At 41.8% G+C, this 23979-nt stretch overlaps 2 protein-coding genes and 1 non-coding gene across 11 annotated transcripts in view; 2 read left to right on the top strand and 1 right to left on the bottom strand.

Moving 5' to 3' along the window:
- The first annotated feature begins 325 nt into the window (after positions 1 to 325).
- On the top strand, positions 326 to 17081 carry LOC119015599 (calcipressin-1-like). Of its 2 annotated transcripts, XM_037091755.1 has the most exons (5): positions 326 to 700; positions 846 to 993; positions 13436 to 13609; positions 13930 to 14089; positions 14220 to 17081. In XM_037091755.1, the coding sequence occupies exons 2-5, from the start codon at positions 871 to 873 to the stop codon at positions 14402 to 14404; spliced, it is 642 nt and encodes a 213-aa protein (XP_036947650.1). In that variant the 5' UTR covers positions 326 to 700; positions 846 to 870; the 3' UTR covers positions 14405 to 17081. The 2 variants fall into 2 exon arrangements, with proteins under 2 accessions (XP_036947650.1, XP_036947651.1); XM_037091756.1 differs by lacking the exons at positions 326 to 700; positions 846 to 993 and adding an exon at positions 9827 to 10456.
- Positions 15533 to 23979, bottom strand: part of hecw2b (HECT, C2 and WW domain containing E3 ubiquitin protein ligase 2b) — a 33400-nt gene continuing 24953 nt past the window's right edge. For 6 of the 8 annotated variants that reach the window (XM_037091724.1, XM_037091728.1, XM_037091725.1 and 3 more), the window contains 2 exons: positions 22869 to 23182; positions 18883 to 22698 (listed from right to left, as the gene is read on the bottom strand). In XM_037091724.1, the coding sequence (XP_036947619.1) occupies positions 22636 to 22698; positions 22869 to 23182 (377 nt within the window). In that variant the 3' untranslated portion in view covers positions 18883 to 22635. Of the gene's footprint in view, positions 17440 to 18882; positions 22699 to 22868; positions 23183 to 23979 lie in introns of those variants that run through there. The other 2 variants (XR_005073398.1, XM_037091729.1) reach the window with 2 other exon arrangements.
- On the top strand, positions 18175 to 18293 carry LOC119015788. Its single transcript, XR_005073534.1, has one exon. It is a non-coding gene; the product is annotated as a 5S ribosomal RNA (ribosomal RNA).

Below are 23979 nucleotides of genomic sequence, written 5' to 3'. Positions count from 1 at the left end.
ATATGAAAAACAAATATAAGGAAGTAAACGTTTGTTGTAGTTGACATGACTGGGTAATATTTAAGATGTCTTTTATTGATGAGGCAATTGTTTTTGACAGGACAGTTTTTGAAAAAAACATTTTTTTTTCATTTTAAATATCTTCTAATATGACAGCTGCATCTCCTATGCAAAGTAATAATTTGCCACTCTTAATTAAAAAAAATTTTGTTGTCAATATTGTTTAAGTTTACCAAAAGAGTAATAATACTACCGCTAAAAAATTTAATTTATTATTTAAAAAATAAAATAAAATTTGAAAATAAAAACCGCAAAACCGGAAATGCATATAGGCTGCCGTGCATTTACGTCATCTCCTTTATCCTCTGCGCCATGCTAACAAATTTAACCCAGAGGTTAATTTGTAGTTACTATTACAGAATATTGTGCTGCTTTAGTTTATGACAGTACAAACTGCCAAACGGCCGCTTTCACTCATATTTAACCGAGGGAATATAATCACTGAATGTCGTGTTTTTTCACTTGTTTAGCGGTATTATCTCAGATTCCTAGTTAGCATAACTTGCTAGCCAGCTTAGAGCAGCTTGTAAGCTAATTCACTCAAGAGCTGATTTACTCCTGTTAGCTGTTCGAAGTTAAACATCGAAGACCGGACTGTTCAACGCCATATTATCATGAAATAAAGTCTACAGCTGTATTGGTACGTATGACTGTAAACATGCCTTTGGCCTCTACCTTTACTGTAACCGCTAGTTAGATACGAGTGGTGGGCGTTAGCCAAGCCCTATTATTCATTAGTACGGATTTCTGCTTCACTAAAATGGTTTCATTTTTGCTTCCATTAGACAGTGTAGATAATAATAAGTCGTGATGCAGCAAGCAGAGAATGGCGGTGAAGAGGAGGCGACGGTAGACGTCCAGTTTACCGATTTGCCCAACGCCCTGATAGCCTGCAAAGTGCCGGAGGATTTGTTCAATGAAGGCAGCCAGAAGGTATGGAAAATATGCTATGCATCACTACAGATATTTGCATTGTGTTGACCTGTGTGACTTTTGGGGAATCCTGTGTATGCCGATTTTACGAATTTTGCTTTTGGTTTCGTAAAATATATAAAGAAATGTCGAGTCAGACCTGTTCTTAAGCAATTGAGCAAGGAAACGCTGGATTAGACGATTTTTGAATGGAGTTTGGTATCATACTGCTCAGGTCCACACACAAGTTATGTATGAATCTGAGACAGCATTAGTGGATTTAGACCACTAGATGGAGGCATTAGTTAAAGATTACTGTGCTTATGATTGAGTTGACAACATAAATACTCACTTCCTGGTTCCTTAGTCATTCTGAGTTACTTAATAACTGAGCCTGGGTCAGTTTAATTTTATCCTAGCAGATGAGGCACATGCGTGACATCAAGCACAGAGATGCATCACCGAGTTTCCAATGATATTCAGTTTGTCTTGTATAATACTTGTGCTGAACAATAAATTCGGAAACACTCTGTGTAAAGTACACACACCGTGTGGATCTATTTTAGTTGTTTTTTTTGTGTGTGGTCCTGTGAACTTTGGAGGGTGTTTATATTGGATGAAGTAGGAAAGATTTCTTAGTGTTGATGAAAGGATAAGTGACATGACTTATGCAGAAGGTTTCCTCATAAACAAGAGAGTAACTGGAGCCTTTGTTTAATACAAAGCTTATTTTAGCATCACTCCTCAGGCGGGATAATGTCTACAGTGAGGACAAGTAATAGAAGATATTGCTATAGCTTATAACATATCTCCTCATCCAAACAACCATAACCAGTAGAGTCAGGTATTAGAATTGAATACCACAGAAATCTGGCATCATTTTTGTCAGTAAGTCTTCACATTCACACAGTTCCCAGTAATTGAACTGAATCTGAATGGAATACATGTACAAGTTATGACTCACTGGAAAGTGACAATGGCGCACTGCAACACAGAGTCGAAGTCTCTGTAGATGAATTCTAACCCAACCCTAGTGAGACGAGCGAAGTCAGTTCCATGACCACATAAGTGTTTATAGTGTTATGTCACTAGACATTTAACATATTCCACCTGTTTGTCAACATGTTTTACTGGCAGTAATCTCTAAACACTTGTCAGCATGAGGGTTACGAAACTCATCTTTGCCGCTTCTCAGCGACAGCAAACATCTCCTAATTAGTTGTGTCAGTTCGGCTTTGATGAATTTATATATATATTTTAAAACCTTTTTAGGTGTCGGTGTGTCACGGTTCATTAACTCAGAGCTGACAGCAGGTCCTTTCAAAATGAAATGCAGCTTCCAATTACATAATAGTGTGTTGTAAACCATTCATTAAATGTTTACATAGGCTACTGCTAATGAATTCTAAATAGGGGGACTTGAAGGAAAGTGTTACTGGAAAATTTAGACCCTGAGGTCAAACAAGCCAGGAACCACACCGCTTCAGGAAATGTGTTTGTTTGTGAAACATTTTACTGTAAGTGTGTAATCACACTTGTAATTTGCTTAATTAAGTCTGGAACAACAAAATGCAACTCTTTTCATAGACGAACATGAAGTTAAACAGACTGACAGGTAATTCGTTGACTGGACACTTTTAGCGATCATCAGGACCCACAAGGGAAAATCAAACTCTGTTGACTGACAGAAGTGTTTACAGCACTTAAATGTGGCTCATAAAGAAATGAGTAATATTAATGACTAACCAGCAGAGACAGGAGTCTTGAGTTTTAATGACGAGGGGCTAAACACTGCAGGACCGCTCTCATACTTATTAATAGATGAAATGAACTGACACAGTACACACAGTTGGTCACAAGCACAGCAGTTTTCACAGCTTTTGACCTGTTAATCAGAGAATTATAAGATCGCTTCCTGAACAGCTTTCAGAATCAGCAGATGGATTTATTAATACTGTAGCTCTCTCCGCACAAACCTGATGGCTTGGTCTTTTCAGTGGAGACATAACCGAACATTTACGTTGCTTCATTAATGTATATCATGATTAATTTACTGAAACAATGGCACTTTGTTGCATTTTGCTTGTATCGATAAACCAAGGGAGGTGTGGAGTTTTTTTACCCCCAAATTCATTTCCACTTAGTTTTTATAAAAGTGCATAAAGATAAGTGGATGAAGAATTGCCTAATGTGAGTAATCTCACACTTTTCCTTCTAATCCACTTCTTCCACTGAGGCAAACTCATTCCTTAACAGAGCGACTGAGTGTTCTTGAGTATTCATGACACATTCACACACTCTCAGTGGAATATTCTGCCATTTGATACATCAGCTGACCTGCATATCCTTGCAGATGATGCCCAGTGGAAAGTTGAGGGTTTATGGAAGAAAGGGAAGAAGGAAAAGAAAACAGCACAAGTCATTTCTTTCACCGACTGCCCTTTGCCCCTCTCCTCCTCAGTTGTTTTTCCTTTTCCATCAACGTCAGCACCTCCAGCTCGCCACCAAACACCGGCTCATCTCACCGCTCCTGTTCATGCACGTAGCTGGTAAATCACCTGTGTGTGTATCGGCCACTGCTGCGAGTGTACGTGCTGAACGTTACAGTGGCTTTTCTTTGGTAATGCCGTTAAACTGTTTTGAGGAAATAGGAAGCGTCTATAAGGGAGTTGTCCTCTTATAAAACACCTTTCCCCTCAAATGCTCTCCTAATGATTTAAAGAGCATGATGAGCTCCCTATTGAGTCCCTGGCTGTTTTCCACTGAATCTGTTTTTCCACCGTCAGACTATTGTTCTCTACTGTTGATACACCTTGACACACACACTAACAACACAGCTTTAGTCATCGTTCAAACCACCAGTGTCACTCTGTGACTCTGATGACCAAGGACTCAGCAATTCTACAGAGTATTGCTCACAGTAAAAGTCACCAAGCGTCATGAAAGTCATCTGAGAACGGGTAGCTCTTGTTATTGCTTCTTAAAAGCAGGAATTGTGGGACAGGATGAACTGGGAGCGGTTCCCCTTAGAGATCAGTTCGGATGTGAACAAAGCCCAAACTGGGCCAAAATCACCAGGAAAAGTGATAAAATATTCTCTGATTCCAGCTTCTCGGTTGTGTCCAGTATTTACTTCGTATATGTGTTTTTTATGTGATTGTAAACCAAGTAGTTTTGGGGTTTGGACTGTAAAACAACACATTTGAGGTTCACTCTGCCCTCTAAAAACAGTGTTAGTGGCTGTCGTGACAGTATTACGAACTGTTAGTGGTGTTGTTGGCGTCAGTATATTTCACAGGAACGGAGCAGAATGTATTTTCCAGTGTGGTGTGTAAGTAAAACTGTTCTCAGCCCAACTGGAGCAGAAAGCTTCTAAAAACAGCGTTAATAAAGCAGCATGGAAGAACAGATTTAGGTCAGGAAAAACTCTGATGTAGGTCTGGAAAGTCTAATGGACTTTTCCAGCAAGACACACCCAGCGGCAGCTATGGATGAGACCATAAAGATTGTGCAAATCACTCAAATAATTGCGATTAAATATGTGTGATCACAGTTTCCAGCGCTGTGATTAGCATTACACGTCTTACACAACCGGATAAGCAGGTCAGAACATGGATAGATGGGTAAGAAGCGCTCATCTGAGCCGGCATCAGTCAAACTATTTTTTAGGCCAAATGGAAAATCTGAGCAGTTTTGTTTTGTTGAACATGCACTGACTCAGAGACTTGGTGTAACTCCATAACATGGGAGAGATTTACTGAAATAGTCCCCAAGTTCAGCGGCAGGCGGATAGAGCTGGAAAAGGGACAGATGTATCATCGTGCTCCCGGCCATCTTTTGCTGGTCTGGTGTGGAATTTTGTTAAAGCCACAAGGAAACAGGCTGTCAGCAGAGTCTGGCTTCCGTAACTCGACGCTCCTCGGGGCTGAGAGTGGATTTTGTGGCAGGACGGATCACAGACCTGTTGAGAATTGGGGATTAAGCAGGGAGGATTCGTCACTGGAACTGGAATTCACCTAAAAGTACAAAGATGGGTTGAGTCTGTGTCTCAGTGGGTAAAGAAATGGAAACAGACTTGAGTGCTGAGGAGGGTGTGTTTCTTTATTCTGTGATCCTTGTCAAATACAGCAGCTAGGTGAAGCAGCTGCGATGAGAAGTGTTGATTCTCTGATCTTTAGGAGCCTGAAGGGATCACAGGCAGGCAGAGCAGAGGTCAAACTTCAGGGCGTCTTTGCTCTCTGCTGTTGACATGGAGAGGCTAAATGGCCACGTGCCTTCTTCAATAAAGAGATTGCCATCAGCTTTTCTTCACCTGCCGCACAAGAAGTCACCTGCAAGCACTGGCATACACAGCTTAGGCAAGCCCTGAAGAGATATGAGCTCATCACAGATGTATCTGATAGAGCGTGAAGGAAGTGCTGCAAGATTTTCAGACTGAAAAACACGGCCGCTGAGGTGTGTGTCGCCTCATGTACTTGAGAAACAATGAAATATCATCCAGGAATGTTTTATCTGAAGATTCATCGCACACCAAACTATGTGACAGGTTTTTTCTACAGTGGAAAATGACGACGGGATTAATCGTTTAGTCCTTTTGTTGTGCAAGTCTCTCTGTAAACAAGGTAGAATGTCACGTTAAATGTTCAAAATGAACAGTTTTTTTGCCGCTTCAGTCTTATTTATCAAGTTCAATGGGCCATTTTTTCCACACCAAGCCATCAGTGATGACCATGACCATGACCATGATCTATGTTATAGATCTCATTCACACGGTGGCCATTTTCCTTTGACATCACGCTCAGGGTTAGAAGCCAGCAGGGTGCCGGATGTAATTAATCCTTCTATGTAACGTTAGCATTAACTGCCTTGCTGTCTTGCTGGTTAAGTCAGTAATGTTCTGTGACATTATGCTCTTATGCATCATTTCCGTCTGGTCATACAGATTACATCCAACACAAAAGCGTTACCCCAGCACTTAATGTGAGCACTGGGCTGGCAAGACATGGCTGCTTCCATTCATTATGTTATGTGACATAACAAGCTTGATTATATCCACTGCGTTTTACTTCCAGGCTTAAACAAATGTGTCGAAGATGTGAAGAATCAATTTTTGCCTGTGTTATTGCGTAACACTATCAACAGTAGCTGCATATTGTTAGCTGGAATATGGAAGCTTAAGGGTTTACCTCGAAAAAGTGCAGATATCCCTTAATCAGAATGTGTCATATTCCTTAAGTCCACCATTATTCCTTCAATAACAGCATCTAAGCCTGTCAAAGAAAAATCGCTGTTATGTCTTGCAGAACAGTTGACATGGACAGTTTTTCATTTTACGGTATTTATATGCTTTGCTGCCAGCCAATTAATGCGTTCATTAGTGAGCTGGTAGTTGGAACAGACAGAGCCAGGCTAGCTGTTTCCCCTTGTTTCCAGTCTTTATGATGAGCTAAGCTAACAGGCTTTGTATTTATAATATGAATTTATGTTATTTTAAACTCTCAAGTATCCATGTTGGTTTTGACTTGTGAAAGCAGGTGCGGGTCACGCTCTAGCCCCTTCACCACCAGCGTGTTCCAGTATCAGCCTTCAAATATTTTATTGTTAGCCGAACCACATAACTTTCGCCTTGCCGTTTGAAAGAGGGACATGCCGCAATAAAAATGTAGCAGCTGGCTAGTAACGCAGCGCTGCGTTCAGTATGAGTTAGGCAATCACAATGTGCTTGTGTGTGCACCGTGCATGTGCACACCTGTCTGTCTGTCTGTCTGTCTGTCTGTCGGTGCGTGCTGCCTGCCTATCTGTCTGGTGAGGGAATGGAAAAAATGGGAAGATGAAACAAAAACATAGGGATGGAAAAAATGCAGGCCCGAGCGTGCACACGCATACTCGCATAGCGGCCACAGCGGGTTGAGGTCTGGAGATGATTAGCACCTACACACACATACTCACACGGTAATGTTTAACATCAACAAACAACACTTACATGAGAGCATCAGCCTCACTGTCGGGAGGCTCACCAGCATTACACCACTTTATTTTCCACACACGCATTTTCCGTCCGGCACACACGCACACCCAGGACAGTGCCATTAGTCATTTCACCGTGCATTAACACCTGCTCGCACTGAGGGCAGGAATCATGTACAGTATGTCGGTCTAATAGTTTATGATGGGCACGTTCCAACCGGACCACCAGCCAGATGTCCCCGCATGTACGTAGTTCACGTTGTGTTACCTGTCAGCTCACAGCCGCAAGGTTCTGAGGTCAAACCCAGATGACGCTGGGTTTGCTTTAGTTTGCTTCAGAAAGGAAGAGAAAGACTTGTTTGTTTTTTATGTTTGTTATTTTCCAGGGCCATCTCTAACTAATGCAGTCTATTAAGTTCCACTTACTGGAAATGTTCCTAAGGTTATAGATAGATGAATTTTGCTCAGTTGCCATAAAGCGGGTTGAGTTGTCACGTGACTTCAGTGTGGATCTTTGCTCGTTATGTCATGACAGGTGTTTTTTAACAAACAGGGACATGGTTCATGGTCTCTGTAATGGAACACTTTCTCACTGTCGACCTGCTTCTCAGCCACTATCACACCGTCATGACTCGCTGGGACACAGAACAACAGAGGAGACATTGTTAATCTTGTGTGTAACACGTGTGGTTTCCTGCTGTGGAGAGTCAAACTGTGTGCTGGGAAGAAGGTCAATTGACCAAGAAGAGAGCGTGACACCTGCTAATGCCGACACATTAGTCATGAATTTGCTCTGTAATTTTTGCCTGTGGGTGTTTTTTGAAGTGCTTTGTGAATGCCTGGTCATTCAGGTGCCTTTGATATCCACTCAATGAATTAACGTTGCTGTTGTTCGTTTCATATTGAATGTTCCAAACCAGAGTGGATATACGGAGATGGTACTTGATGGAAACTTGATTGTTTTTCCCCACACAAATTTCACTATTGATGAATAAAACAAAATGATCTTGTTACCTTCCTGTTCCTCTTCAACAGCTCAATTTCAACATTTTGTGCTTTGTGACTATTTCTTTATTTCGTGACTTCTTATATACGTGAGTTTGAAAATGACACATTAATGACACGTCAGTACTTCTTGTTTCCACAACGTTTGTGATGTCAAACATGACGCACCGGACAATAAACAGAAAGGCAAACTCATCCACAGGCAATGGGAAAGTTGTCAATCAACTATTTTTAAAGCCAAAAACAAATAAGGCGAGAATCAGGTGCTTCAGCGATGACGGTGGATGTTGCACACAGATGAAAATGGCAAATAAACAGTGCCTGTCATCACGGCCTGATGAAGACTCTGTGTAGATGACAGGTGTAGGCGTGTCCATTCGCGAATAAAGGATTTTAAACAGCAGAACGCTTCGCACACCACAGACTTTCATTGCAAGTAAGCTGGGCAGCTGATGTCAAACATTTGAAGACAGAGTGATGTGATTTTTTGCACAATTTTGTAATGAAAACAAATGGCAGTTGCAGCCTATTTTAATTAACTGAACTAATGAAGAAAAACGATATTTAAAAACTAGATTTTTTAGTTTTTACAATAACTGTCCCATGATGAAGCTAAAAAAAAAAAAAGTTCAGTGATTTCTTTTTTTTAGTTGCACAAATTTGAATTAGAAACCGCATGATATCTCATGGTTGGTCATTTACGGTTGACGTTAAGTTTAATATGTACTCACCTTTCTGTTGCTGTTTATTTCATAATCAATGTTTGACTAAGAGCTAGTATAAAATGTTTTTGTGGCAATCAGTAAGCAAGTAGAGGAATAATTTGCTTCCCTCTTTGTGTAAAAGCTGGAGTTCAGCTGCTTTTAAATGTGGAGCTTTAAAAGTCAGTTCAACATGACAAAAGATGTTTTCATCTGGGCCGCTGTCGACCTCTTCTTCCCAACCAAGGAGTGTTTAAGTACTCTTCACACAGGTGCGAATGTTTGTGAATTTGCTGCGCAGTCTGGTCTTGTTTTTCCACACACACACACACACACACACACACACACACACACACACACACACACTTCCCCTCCACTTCAAGCTCTCTGCTATTTATACCTCATAAAAGCATGTTATCAAACTGCATACTTTCCATGCGCGCCACCTCTCTCCCACCTCTTGCTTTTTATCCCTTCATCCCTCCATCCTGCATTCTTCCCACCCCTCATGTCTCTCTTTCCACTCGTTTTTTGTTTTTTCTATTCTTGCTTCCCTCCTGTCTCTTTGTCTGTCAGCTGTCCTGTCTCTCTCTCTCTCTCTCTCTCTCTCTCTCTCTCTCTCTCTCTCTCTCTCTCTCTCTCTCTCTCTCTCTTTCTCTCTCTCTCTCTCTCTCTCTCTCTCAGCTTCATCCATATTTACTAAGACTGACATGTGTTTTCCACGTCTTGCTCCGTGCACTCTTGAGTCAGGTGATCCGCCGTCGGTATGTGTCTGAACTAAAGAGGGTGAAAGGGCTCATTGTTGCACAGTTTCCATTTCACAAAGGATTTTTTTTTTTTTTTGTCTTGAGTTTAAATGCAGCAGAAAGCAGATTAATGCGTCAGTTTGCTCAGCAGTTATGTCATTATTTTCCAGTATCTCTCACTCTCTCTCTCTCTCTGCACACACACACCCATTGCCCTTCTTTCTGTCTGATTAGTCAGCATTGCCTAGTATCTGTCAATAGAAGGAAAAGGAAGACAGAAAAAAATAAAAAAAGAGGCTGTCCCTCCCTCCTCCACAGCCGATTGGCTTGCGGTGAATGAACAAGTGAATGAGACCAGGCCCGAGGAGAGGGAGGGGATTGTGGGTAGTGCGTCATCGGCTGGCAGGGTCTCATTTAAGCGGCTGTGGAGCAGAAGAAGAGGGAGAGAGAGGAGAGAGAGTGAGCTTAAAAGAGGCTGAATGACATTTTCAGCTCTCCACACCCAAATCTCTGGAAAATTCCTGCAGACTGCTGCAGAGCTCGCTCGCTGAGCCCGACCGAGGGAGGAAAGGAAGAGCTGAATCCTGACTTGACCTAAATGTTGAATGCTGGATTTCGTCTGTTGCGGCAGGAGGTCCAGACTAGATAACCTTGGAATTTGGGTTTTGTGTTGATCGAGGTGACTTGAACGCAGTGTAGTGTGCATCTCTGACACCGTGAAGACAAAAGAAGAGAACTACCGCTCCACGTGTGCTGGAAAAAACTGACCTGTTTCCTGTTAAAGGAGCATCTATTACTTCCTTCTCCTCTGTCATCCTGGGGAAGGCAACGCTCCTCCGATCCCCCCGATTTCCCCCCTCCTCTTCATCGTCACCACCGCCATCGTCCTCACCGCCGCTGAAGACCGTCTCAGCATCCCGTTGCCCCCTGACCTCAGGTATCAGGTGGAAAAGGTTGCGACTCCCCGGATCGCCCATCATGCACATCAAGACCACCAAGTGTAACCGCTTCTGCCTGGTCGCCTCGGTGACCAACCAGGAAGTGTTCAACCGTCCTGAGGCACAGGTAAGAGAGCGGGATGCTTTGAGTTCTCCTTTTGGAAAACATGTTCCTTAAAATTCACACTTTGGTTCTCATGAGGACTGTAACAGACAGGGATACTTTTGGATCGATGCCACCAATGTCGGCTTGTTCCACAGCAACATTTCCTCCTCCTTCTTTTCTGCGTGAACAAAGGCTGCAGCTGTTTTCATTATGATGGATAAAGATTGAATTAATGTAACGATTAATTTATTTGTCATGAGGACATAATGTCTTCTGTGGCTCTGAAGAGTTTTTGAGTAACGCACTCTGATTATGTCATGGTGGTGGTATCTGGGTTATCTCGGCATGGGCTCTGAACATACAAAATAACAACAAAAACCTTCACAACAAACTGGATGCTTGGTGTTGCATTATGTACTAAAATGACCAACTGAAAGTGAAGCAATAACAGTTTTGACGTTATAAAGAGTTCCTGAAGTTAGCATGCTAACCTGTCCTGGTCCAACGATCTTGTGCTAGTGGTGTGAACTCCCTGATGCTCTTCATATCAGACCATTAGATGCACGGCTACCTGAGCTAGCGAGCTAACAGCAGCTGCACTCTAGCTCACTCTGGTGATACGCTGCCCCCTGTTGGTTTTGAGAATGAATTGACAGATGGCCAATTTTTATATTTCACCTTTTTAAAGATTTGGGCATTTAACAGGTATGGAGAAATGAAAAAATGTTGTTGTGTTGCATCATGGGAAATGTAGGATTCTTTTGAGGATGAAAGAAACCTTTAACACCACACCACTACATCTGGACCATCACATGACCCACACTGCAGATCTCCATTCAGACCTCTGATTGTACAAATAATGTGGATATAGCAGTGTAACAATACTTAATTACCAAAGTTAATTGCAATACATTTATGGTACATATGTGTGTGTAAGAGCAAATATGTACATAGTTAGCTCTTTTCTTTCTATGCTGTGTCTGAGGAAACTAAGAAACATGATGCAATAGGTCCCTACACTGAAATCTACATTCTTCTGTTCTGGACATTTTTTCTGTACATGTTGATTTGCCTTCGCGCCCACTGCTGAGCCTGCTCAAGGTTTCTGGGAAAAGCAACTGTTGATACAGACAAGCAGGATTATCTGAATTTCACACAGAGAAGAGAGCCACATGGGGTCAGGTTTAAATATCTCGTGTTTTGCGGGCTTTGTGTGATAATGAGCAGCTTGTAGACCTCCTAAGGCCAGCCTGAGTACTCCTTCCTGCCTTTGACTCCATCATGACTCACTGCACAAGTCCACGGCCAGTGATTTCTCCTGTGCTGCAGTGCAGTCCAGTGGGCACAACAGGCTGACTGTTCACTGCAGGAGGCAGGGATGACTCGTGGAGGGCTATTTTTAACCGAGCAGTCAAACTGCGATGACTGCAACAGTTAGTTTGACGTGACACGATCTGCTAGACAGAAGACACGTTAATCTTAGACGATCGAACATGTTGCCTGCTGTGTGATTCAGTTATCCGCAGAATTAACATTACCACTGATACGGTCTGCCACTGGCAATAATTGTGATCTTGAGAGACAATTGGCACTGACTTAAAGCTGTATATTTTGGGTGTGACGTCAGCCAATTACTGGTGCAACCAATTAATTTTTCACTCTCATGCTCTCTAATTGTAATTGTAATCATCCTAGCGTTGGTTTGAGCTGTATTATGTTGTACCGGGAGTGTTTTTTAATATTTAGTCTACCATAATTGACATAAATGGGATGTACAAAATGATGGAAAAACCACCTCAATGTTGCATTAGATCAGACAGACACAAAATATTCCCCTTTTTTTTCAGGGAAATCTGTCAACTAATAGCAGCAAAAATTAAAAGGTGAAAGCCAAAATGTGGAACAAAAGAGAGTTTCTTAGAGACGCAACATTTTTGCGACAGTCCAGGGTCGAAGTCATAATATGAAACAACACATCATGAGCGAGAGCCACAGGCTGCAACAGTCTATCTGCCACCCTGAGACAAATAACACATCAACTGAAAAAGGATTCATGTCTTTGGTTTGATTTTTATCTGCTGTCACACTGACGCTAAAATATTTCTACACTTCACATTAGTATGGGCTTAATCCTGCTCAGTGCTTTCTCTGTGCTTGAAAAACGGAAGCAAGACTGACATTCACCTTTTGTCTGAAACTGAGTCTGATGTTTTCCGCCGCGTTATGTTTTTGAACTAGTTTGATAAGCAACGACGGGTGTAACAAAGGCTCTTTGCGTCAGAGCAGCTTAACTGAAGAGAAGCCTGCAGTTACCTGACGCCGGGAGTCGTTTCTGTGGCTTTGCTGTGCAGACGCGATAATTATATGGGGAACTTTGCACTCAAGCAAGGTCATGGTCGCGTCTGAAGCAGCTCATCATTTTGTCCTGGTCCACAGTGACCTTACAAGCGTCTGATTGCGAGGACTGAGTGGGCTGTTTTGGATAGAGTGTCTACAAGGGCAGCTGTTTTATTAAACAAGTCAACGTGGGTGTTTCAATAGCTGCTGCTTGGAGGTGTGGGTGTAATTAAATAGCGTCCATTTTTTTCAGACGGGCTGCCATCTCAAGTGCCACCATATTAATAGACTTCTGTCAGGGCCAAGGTCAGCCGTCTATTTCATTTCTCTGTCTTAATTAGTGTCTGTGACAATAATTGGTCGACTAAAATTGAGGCCATAGCTCCGTGATGCACACACAGACTGCAGGCTCTCTGGAGCGAGGAGGAGGGACAGATATAGTGTCTGGTAATAGAGGCTATTTTTGTAAATTTTATTCATAGCGACTTGAAGTCTCATAACTGTATTCATGGCTGCCTCCGGCCCACAGTGTTTAGTATTTATAGATAAGAAGAGCTGAAGGGACTAAATTGAGTGGAACTGGAGGAGATGGAGCAGAAGCCGGTCTAATTCTCCTGATTTCACTCATCATTTCATACTCGTCCTCTCCCTCTGTCTTTCCAGGCCAGTTTCGAAGGCTTGTTCCGCTCGTTCGACCCGGAGGTGCAGTTCCAGTACTTCAAGTCTTTCCGGCGGGTCAGGATCAGTTTCAGCGACGCTCTGGCCGCAGCCGAGGCGAGACTGCGACTCCACAAGACCGACTTCAACGGCAAAGAGATGAGGCTCTACTTCGCCCAGGTAAGGTCCTTGAAGTTCATCTTTTTCCACCTGCTGCATTGATCTAAAAACAGCACACTGAGTTCAGACACACACTTTAATCTCCCTTGTGCCTTTGCTATTTTTTTTTTTTTTTTTTTCGGTATGAGGCACCAAAGACTGGCGGGGGATCTTTGTAGTTTATCTTACACAATTTCTGGGTGCGAAACCTTTTGCAGAGTTCTCACAGCTGCCATTTTGTATGGATAGATATTGAAAACCTACATTCAAGTTTAATTTTAATCAAGCTCCTTCTACTACTTGACTGTCAGCAATACTCACATCTTCCTTTCTGTCTGCAGTCCGTCCACATAGGGAGTCCTCGGCTGGAGCCACCAAAACCAGACAAGCAGTTCCTGATCTCGCCTCCTGCCTCCCCTCCAGTCGGCTGGGAACAGTCTCAGGATGCCACGCCAGTCATCAACTACGACCTGCTGTGTGCCATCTCGAAGCTAGGACCAGGTAAATTACTCAGTATAACACGATGGCACAACATCGTCCCATTTTAAAGGATGGATTATATAATTGTCTCTGTACAGATGTGATCATGTCAGACACATAAACGCACAACTCTTCTGTTTGTGGTTTCCAGGGGAGAAGTATGAGCTCCACACCGCCACGCCCACCACCCCCAGCGTGGTCGTCCACGTCTGTGATGACGAGCGCGGCGACAGCTCGGCCCCAGACGACAGCGACCAGGACGACAAGCCCCGTCAGCCGCGGCCAAAAATCATCCAGACTCGCCGCCCCGACTTCACGCCCGGAGTCGAGCAGTGAGTGACGACAAGCTGGGGGGCGCAGTGTGGCGGCTGTAACATTTCATCCTGAAGCGATTGGTCAAGAGCTCAACATGCTCTCGGAGCTTTGGAGAAGGTTTGGGGACTTTGGGAAGGCACCTTAGGGTGCTGCGATGTCCTGTAGACAAGAATTTCATAAGGCGGAGAGGGAAAACATAGTGTTGAATGCTGCATTCATGTCCCATGGGAAAAGACAGGACGTATGAACTTCCTAGTGGGGGAAAAAAACTGTTCAGTTTAACCATCAAATGATATGTACCGCTTGGGAATTTGAGGTTTGGAGATGAAACTGAAGGAAGTATTTACTCTGAAGTGTAGGAAATAACATATACTAATGTTTTGATTGTACAGTGGCAGAAGATTTTGGTTTGTGGTGATATTTTGCAAAAAATAAATAAATGAATAAATAAATGTACTATGACGAAGTCTGTTTGGGAGACGACGCTGGTGAGGTGCAAATAAAGTCCTGCACGAGACCATCAGCGTGATCTGGATGCTGGTTATTCCCACATGACATGAATGCAGCATCAGTCTGACAAGTCATGTTCGCGTTTTCCTCATGTAGAGTTACTGAAGGACTGAAGAAGGAAAACGACTTCTGTATTGGTTTATTTTAACTTGTTTCCGACTGTTGATTTGTTTCTTTGCGAGGGTGCTACGTGTGTGTGTGTGTCGGTCAGCTGTAGAGTTTACAAAACCACTGGCATGTGCTTCTTTTTCTACATCTCCTTTGGTCGGCGCTACATACAGCTCGCCATGACTTTCCACTGCTGTTTGATGTCACAGCTTCACTTTCGCAGCTGTTCTGTGGTGGACGTGTTGTCAAGTCAAAGCCCTGGTGTGTACGGCTTCTGTTGAAACGAGGAGCTCGCACCAACAGTGTTGTTCTTGTAACGACTTCTAACAGTGTTGTCTGGGGATTATTTCAGTTTTGGTACTCTGCCTGCCTGCCTGTCTGTCTTGTCTGTGTTTTGGTTGTCGTGTAGCAAAGAATTGTTGCTGTTTGACATTTAATGAAGCTGTATTATGGCTTTTTTTATTTTTGAATGTAGAACACACACCCTGCCCTTGTTAATCTGAGGGCTTCAGCTACACCAACCATGGTATGTTGTCTGTAAAAAAAAAAAAAAAGAAAGAAAGAAAAGACAATAACAGGGCTAACTACTTGGGCTAAAAAGTATTGTGAAAGACAGAAGTGAAGCGCTGTTATCCAAACTGTGACATAATGTCCTATTAGACGAGAGTGCTCATGTGTTGTAAGGAGATAGGTTCATGTCTTGTTGTATTCACACAGGCTGTTAACTTGTGTAACACTTGTTTGTAGGAAAATATGCTGTGCACCAGATGTATACATGTTACACACCCTTTTTTTCCACTTTCTCTAAAGATTTGTAAAAACATGTAGAAACTAATGTTTTTTTGTTTTTTTTTTATTAGTGCTTCATTTAAAAACAGGTGAAAGCTTCTTTAGGAGGCACCAGCATTGACAGATTTGTTAGCCTGGTGATAGATGTATATGCCATAGCAACTAGCTTTTCTGCCGCATGTGTTGCTTTATTAGCTTCAAGCTAACGCAGTCTTATGCAGCTCAATCTTAACTTCACTTGACTGACACCCGAACAAGAAACGTGCAAAACAAAAGACCAGACATGCTGACATTCAGTTTGATGTTTTCTTTGACAAAAACTTTTGGCTGGATCAGTGGTTGTAAAAAATTCTCTGGATTAGGAACAGGGAACTGGAACTGGGTCACCTGTTGAATCAGAATTTGAGCCGCATATCACCAGAGGTAACCACTAACTGCTTGCTAACTTGAGCTGCCATTAGCTCAGTTAGAAGTGGGACAGTTAACTCCAAATGTAAAGCACATCATCAACTGAAATGACCCAGGCCGTAAGGCTGCATTAGTACAAATTGCAAAACTAAAAACCTTTTATTTTTCCAATGTATATTGTGTTTAAGTGGTGTGGCAACTAAAAATCTAATTTGTGCTTAATACATTTACAATGCACAGAGAGTAGGAGTAACTGGTTCATTAAAGGACCTGATTTTTGTTGGTTTGGACCAAATACTCCTAACAAATCAGACTAGCGTAAATCACTGGTAGAGTGGAAATATTACCTTCTATTGACCCCGCTCATGATCTGAATGAGAACACACTGCACTTGGCTCTTTTCTTTCTCCGTGGGCAGTATTGTCTGTTGTCTTGGCCTGATGAAGCTGTGTGTATCATTTTTTTGGGGGTGGGGGCTACTGAAAGAGTTATAACTTCAGTTTTAACATTTTAACTGTAAACGGACTGAAAATGTAATAAAAGCAGCTGTGTTGGTAGATGCAGCAGCTTAAAGCAGTCACACTTAACAGATAACTCCTGTAGAATGTAAGAATGCTGGTTATGGAGAAAAAGGAGATTTATTACATTTTGTCGAGTTGTTGTGATTCAGTATGATGAGAGAACATTAGCTTGTGGACGCAGCACTGTGAAGCACATGACGCACTGCCAGTTAAGTCAGAAAGCTCATCTGTCCCACATTAGAGGATTGGAGGTTACATAAGGCTCTGTCAGTTTAGCTACTTTTTTACTACTGGTACTTTGAATTCATTTATCTTGAAAAAAAAAATTGCTGAGTTACCATTAAATAAAGATGACCATCTAAGTTCATGTGTCTGTTATTTGTTCATTTATAACAAAATCAGTGCTGAAGCTACTAAAAACTGCATTTCCTCAAAACGCCACTAGAGGCTGGATCCTAAAACAAGGCAGTCCCCATGTTAAAATGCACTGCTAACAACAAATAAACATGTTCACAGCCTGGTTCTGGTGCTATTACTGTTGTATAACTCACTCATACAGGTTTAATTAAAGCTTTGCTAGCCACTGTTTGGGGGAAAAATAGACCACTGACCAGTGATCAGACTGAGGCAGAGGACAGGCAGCAGGTGTTTTGTGTTAACGACCCTGAGGAGACACCTGTGTGCAGAGGCTGGAGCTTCTGGATGAGTACACTGCTTGAGCTGAGGAGAGGGAAAATATGGTTTTATGTTACTTTGTGAATGTACTGAGAAGAGATGGACAAAGAAAAGACACCGGAGGACAACATGGAGGTCCAGAGTCTCAGGTGAGTGTCACAGGCTGAAAAGAAGCCAGAAAATTCAGATTGAAGAAGCTGGAGTCAGAATAGTGAAACGGTGAAGACTCATGAGTCAGAAATAAGAGAAACAAGGGTTTTTTGTTTTGTTTTGTTTTACACATCCAGCTATGAGATATGTTGGTTTAGACTCTTTAAGGAGATGAAATTAAAGTTGCAGCATTAAAAAGCAGCTGTCAAATATGAAACGCTGTAAACGATCTGTGTCTCTACTGAGCAGCAGCAGCAGCAGCAGCGCCCTCTGCTGTGTGTCCAGAGAAGGTAAAAGCTTACAGCACCTGGTATTCCCAGGCGGTCTCCCATCCAAGTACTAACCAGGCCCGGCAGGCTTTTTATAGATGATGTAACATCTCTTAGTTTGATGTTTTTAAACGTAGTTCGTCTCTTATTTTTAAGCTGTATATTTACTGATGACATGTAATAATAACTCTTTATGTCGCAGTGATTCTCCCTGTCATTGTCTCACTATTCTATTCTTCTATCTTTACACTTTTTATCCAGAATGTATAAGCACATGTTGTTTCCATGTGAGTCTATATAAACGCTGACAGATACACGATGATCATCATCTATAAAATGCCTGTTTGTCACTGTTTCTCTCGCTTACGGCCATACCACTCTGAACACGCCCGATCTCGTCTGATCTCGGAAGCTAAGCAGGGTCGGGCCTGGTTAGTACTTGGATGGGAGACCGCCTGGGAATACCAGGTGCTGTAAGCATTTTACCTTCTTATAAAAAACAACCAGTTGAGTTTTTCATGCTTTACTGCTGCTAGGACTTAACTACGGCCAAAACTATTAACAAACATCATATCTCTTAATTCAGGCATCTTCATTAATGGCATTGTTTCTCTTTTCTGTGACTTAGTGAGTCAAACATTTCACTGTCTTATCAATTCAACTTATCTCATTAAGTTAACTGCCAACTATTTTTAGAAGCATAGATGAGAAATCATTTAAGAGATGAGGTAAAAACAGCTCTGATTCCAGCTTCTTAGATGTGAATATTTTGTGGTGTCTGTCTTTAAGGACGTCATTTGGGGCTTTGGGAAATATTAATTATATCAAGAGGATTATCTTTCCTCACACAGACTGTTTTTCATTACGCTTCATGTCCAACCATTAGAACCAGAGATAAAACATGACCGAATATCTGTTTTTACGTCCCAACAGAAAAAGACAGTACATACATACTGATTTGCCTTTATTATCCTGCTCTGTTTGTTCAATTACAGTCAAAGTGGCATGGAAGGAGGAAGAAGAACAAGAAGAAAGAGGAGGAGAAGAAGAAGGAGTAAAGGCTTGCATAGAGAGATGACATTTTATTTCAGGAGGAGGAGTGCTGACAAACATTCATATTTAAAAGTGAGGTGGGCTGTACAGAGTGTGTGGGAGGTCGTTAGATGTGAGGTGGCCGGCTTCGGCTCTAAACTTTGGTACATTCTGGTGAGACGGACAGAGGGCAGTGCAGTGGATCATATCTTTTATAATGAGACTGGAGTCATTGTATCGCATTAGAATTAAACTGAACTAGTACATGAAACTTCACCAAACTCCATACAGAAATAACGCTGGATCATATTCTGGATTAGAGTACATTCTCTAAAAGTGTAAACAAGGAGAACAGTAGGTCCAGGACTTTTATCAAAATCGGCTTCAAAAATTGGTAACAACATGATCAGTTTCAAATGTACCCTCCCTGACTTTTGCATAAAAAGCGCTGTTTAGGTTTTTAAGTTGATTTTTTTGTACCATTTAATACGCATAAAAAAGCAGTCCGTCTGTGGTAACTTTGGTCTTATGGAAGCCCATTTCTGCCAAAAAGCTAAAACTAGTCATGAGAAGACATGTCTGGTCAAAACTAAGTAGAGCTGCAAGCTAATGATAATTAAACAACGAGGAAATTATGTCGATTGGTTCACAATTAATTAGACTTGTTGAGATAAATATGTTGATCAGAGTTTCCAAAAACCAAAGATGTCGTCATCAGTGTCTTGTTTGCTCAAAAATCCAAAACATTCAGATTACTGTCAAAGAAAAAAAAAATTAAAAATTGAGAAAGTAATATTAAGAAACCAGAAAACATTTGCATTTAATAATCTGGATTTATTTTTACTTTAAAAATTATTCAAACCAATTAAACTGATTTAATAGTTAGTTTAAGTTAGGAGAAAAAAGGATTTGGAGATATTAAGTAAAAATGTATATTTATTAAATTACAAATAAAGCCAAATTGCGACATGGATCTATAAGAGTTAGTAATTTAGAAACACAAATTCAAACGTGTGAGAGGAAACAGAAGTTTCAAAAGTTTTAAGAGTCATTAATTCTTTTTGTCTTCTTGGCGTGACTGGACCTTCACATCACCTGTTTTTTTTTTTTGCTGCCTGTACAAAAATGAGGCGTTCAGAGGGCTTCATGTTGACTTGTAGGTGCTGTAGGCCTGCGTGTGGTCAGCTGTATTTCGATGTGGCAGTTCAAGGCGTGCTTACATTCATAGTGCAGGAGAGGGGAAGGGGAGGGGAATGTGAGTGAAGAGGACGGTAACAAGTATCTCAATGTACAAAAAGAGAGAAAGATTCACTGCAAGCTCCTTCAAAATGGATTTTATACAAAACGTTCATGCTCGTCTACGATGAGGACTGTATGTTTTTGTTTTTTTACTGTGTGCCTGCAAAAAGCTCTCCACGTGAACGTCACCAAACAGACCTGATTTTTAAATTAACACAAACATTGAGTTGATACAAGTCATTCAATATTGAAATGAGTGCAAAAATCTAGAGGAAACTATTAAAACAGCGTCAACTCTCCATGTCAGGAAAAAAAAAAAAAAAAAAAAAAACTTTGACAGAGTTTACATACAAAGTGTGTCGTCAAATTCAGCCGTACAAATACACAAGTGGTCGACATCACGAGTGTAAGAAGAGCAAAGGAAAGAGGAAACTCATACTCGTACACTCATAGTGTGTAAGGTGAATAAAGAGCCAATAACAATGAAAAGAAAATGCGTTATTCTAATGAGCAACAATATGCCAGCTGATATATTACTGAACGTCTCAAGTCCTCTTCTATGAGTACATAATAAATTGGACTCGGCAGCTTAAAAATCTGAGGACTTTTTTTATACCAGCAGTGTGGTGAAATAGTTCGGTTCTGATCTGGCTGTGTGTGACAGAGGCGGATCCAGAAGGGGGCACTGGGGGGATTTCTAAGCTCCTACAAATGTTTCTGTGAAATGCTGCAAATTTTTCAGTCACCAAAAGGTTTCTGAGCGGTCCGAAGTGCTGAATCAAACAACAATTATGGAAGGAAATCCATAATTAATAACATGACGCATGACCGAGTAACGTTAGCTAAAAAGTTACATTGCTTGGTGTGACTAATCATCAATGCTAGCATGCTAACACACTAAACTTGAAGGTAAACATTTTACGCTAACATTAGCATTTTGCTTAAAGCACAGTGGCTTAGTACAGCCACACAGGACTGCGGACTCTTAGTGAATGATTTAAATTGTGTCTTAAGATGAACCGAGTCTTAAATAACTGCTCCCTATGTAACATACATAGTAGTTTAATGAGCAGTAAATTGAGATAATCATCGTCTTTTTCTTGACGGGCACTGAGATCATTAGAAGTTTTGAAGAGTAGATATTAAAAAACGGTCAACATTAACCTTCAAACTACTTCAATATTTATTAGCAAATAAATAAATAAATATGTCCGCACTCATAATGGAAATATTTTAGCTGAGTTGGGATCAGGTAGTCTTAAAAACAGTCACTGTTCAATGCCTGTTAATTGATCGTAGCTTATTAAGTGTAAAACGTGGATTTTCAAGACAGCCTTCCAGATTCTGACGTCTGCAGGTCAGAGCAGCTTGACTGGATTGCTGATAGAAAGTTAAAAGAAAGGAGGGTAAAAGTGCTTATCCTTTGAAACGTTTACCTGCAGAAGTAGCGCGTGTTGTTTGTTACCCCATGTACACTTTTCTAGATCCGCCCCTGCTGTGTGGACATTTAATGAACTTCCTATATTTGGATAGGCAAAGTTTGTTTTTTTTCCAGCCTACACGTCGTCTGCGTAGACGGCTTTTAAACAAATTTTATAAAACAGAACTGAATCAAAGCGAGTGTCAAATCAATCGAGTACAATCAAAGTCGATGGATATGGTTACATACTGTATGTAACTTAATTAACTCATCAACACATTAGTAACTCAATGTAGTGGTGGCCAAATTTGTTTTTTTACCAATTGATCCAGATCAGGTACAAAATCACTCTCCACACAATCTACATCATAAAGTTAGTTACATTCAAATCACAACATGTCACCGCCACAGCATTAGAAAACCACTTTTTTTCCTCGTAGATGAAAATACTGTAACAACAATACCAAAGCTTCTGTTTTTTTCAGGGGTCTCCAAAATCAGCTGTAGGAGTTCACTGGAAAAATCCCAAACTTTACCAAAAGTTACCTCAGGCGGTCCCCTCGAAAAGGCTTTGAGAAACAAGTGCACCACGCACACGGGTGCAGTCGCCGCAACAGGCCACAAGGAGATGCTGTTCTGCAAACAAGGGCGCCGCTGAAGCTCAGTTCTGAACGGGCCTGAGAGTCCTGCCAGGTCCAGTCCAGACAGTCTGCAGGGAAGGCAGTGGTTGCTTCTTCTTTGATGTGTTTCTTAAACTTCAACCTCGTCCGTATCAAAGCGAAAGTGACAAAAAAAAGAAAAAAACAATCCCGGTCTCCAGTCCGTTGAACCCTGGCAGTTACGATTCTGTTCCCCCGAAGGCAGTGTGGCTCTCCAGTTTCCCTCACAAATCACACAGGTGATGGCGTGTGTTACTAAGTAGGTGCCAAGTACATGCAGGTGCAACACAAGATAACTGTTTACCTCTGTGACTCTTCATGGTTCAAAGGTCTCGTCAGCCTCTGCTATGAATGGAAGTCCAGTATAAGTTAAAAACAAAACCAGCTTCACTCGCTGGGGTGAGCTGGGAGTTGGGTCGGGTCTCATTCCAGCCCGAAAGTGCTCGTCTCCTCCACGGCGGTCAGCATCTTCTCATACAGCATTGAGAAGGACGGGTACGGTGGCAGGTCCAGCCGGTTGAAACAGGTGTGAGCTCTGGAGAGAGACCACAGGAGGGGATATTAGACATTTTTTTCTTGTTGTCTTGTGAGAAGGACGTTGGCATGATGTGATGTTAATAATTATGATGATGTTAATTATGTTAAATAATTTCCCAGTCTGGGATCAATAAAGTGATTCTATTCTATTCTATTCTATGTGATTACCTGGGCAGCGAGGTGACCTTCCCCCACTTCTCCACACAGAACCGGCGGGGCCCGTTGCTGCCGCGCAGGGAGGCGAACCCCTCGTAAGGAATACTGGACGTCCCGGTCACAAACTGAAGACGGGAGAGGAACAGAGGAGGAAAAAAAAGAGGAGGAATAAGATACGTTTTGACATTTCATCTCAAGAGCTGAATTTACTGCATCGCACGCACACACACACGAGCCCACCTGCAGGAGCCGCAGCCTCTGCTCATTGTTGAACCTCTCCACTGCTGCCCAGAACCACCGGATCACAATGTGGTTGTCGTGGTAACCTAAACATAAGACGTCATGGTCACGTATCTATGGCAACAAGATCAGGTTGACCCTGAGGAGATCTGAGGTAACTCAGGACTTGGAGGGAAAACAAAGATACAGCGGCGACAGGAAGCTGGAAAAAGGAGGAAGGATGGAGAGCGCAAAGCAATGAAATTATGTATTACTGGTATATTTCTTTTTTAGAACAAACAAAAGGTACCAGGGTCAACACAAGAAGCTATCAAACAATTAAAACACATGGCAAGCTGGCATTCTTTAGGTGTTTGGCAGGAGGCTTCCAGAGAGATTGTGGGTTTGAGCCAGCTGAATATTGAAGTTGGATGTCTAACTTTCAATGTAAAAACAGAGCTGAACTGTCTGTCTGAATGTTTAGGACAGTAAGAGGACAGGATCTAGTCTGAATTCAGAGTGTGGTCTCATTCTGATATCTCTGACCCAATAGCATCAGTTGATAGGGTGCTGCGTAGAAGTTCTGGGTTTTCAGGTTTGATCTCTGGGTGTGTCTGTGCATTTTAAAGTCTGAAGGTAAGAATAGCAATGGAGTCAACAAGAAACAACGTTTTAGTGCCTTGATCAAATAGCTCAGTGGGTTAGAAGACTAATCACTGGTTCTGAAGATGTGAGTTTGATCCTCATAAGGGTCAGTTCATTTTAAAATCCAGCACCAGGAGGAAGGCTCAAGAGCACCAACAAACAAAGCTCAGGTATCAGTGATCAAGTAGCTCACGGAGTTACTGCGCTGTGTTGTGATTTTAAGGACGTGAATTCGATTCCTGCTCATGTCTGTGAATTT

This window comes from Acanthopagrus latus, chromosome 24, assembly GCF_904848185.1.
Source record: "Acanthopagrus latus isolate v.2019 chromosome 24, fAcaLat1.1, whole genome shotgun sequence".
NCBI lineage: Eukaryota > Metazoa > Chordata > Actinopteri > Spariformes > Sparidae > Acanthopagrus > Acanthopagrus latus.
The sequence above is the reverse complement of the archived record's forward strand: the minus strand, read 5'-3'. Positions and strand labels throughout refer to the sequence as shown.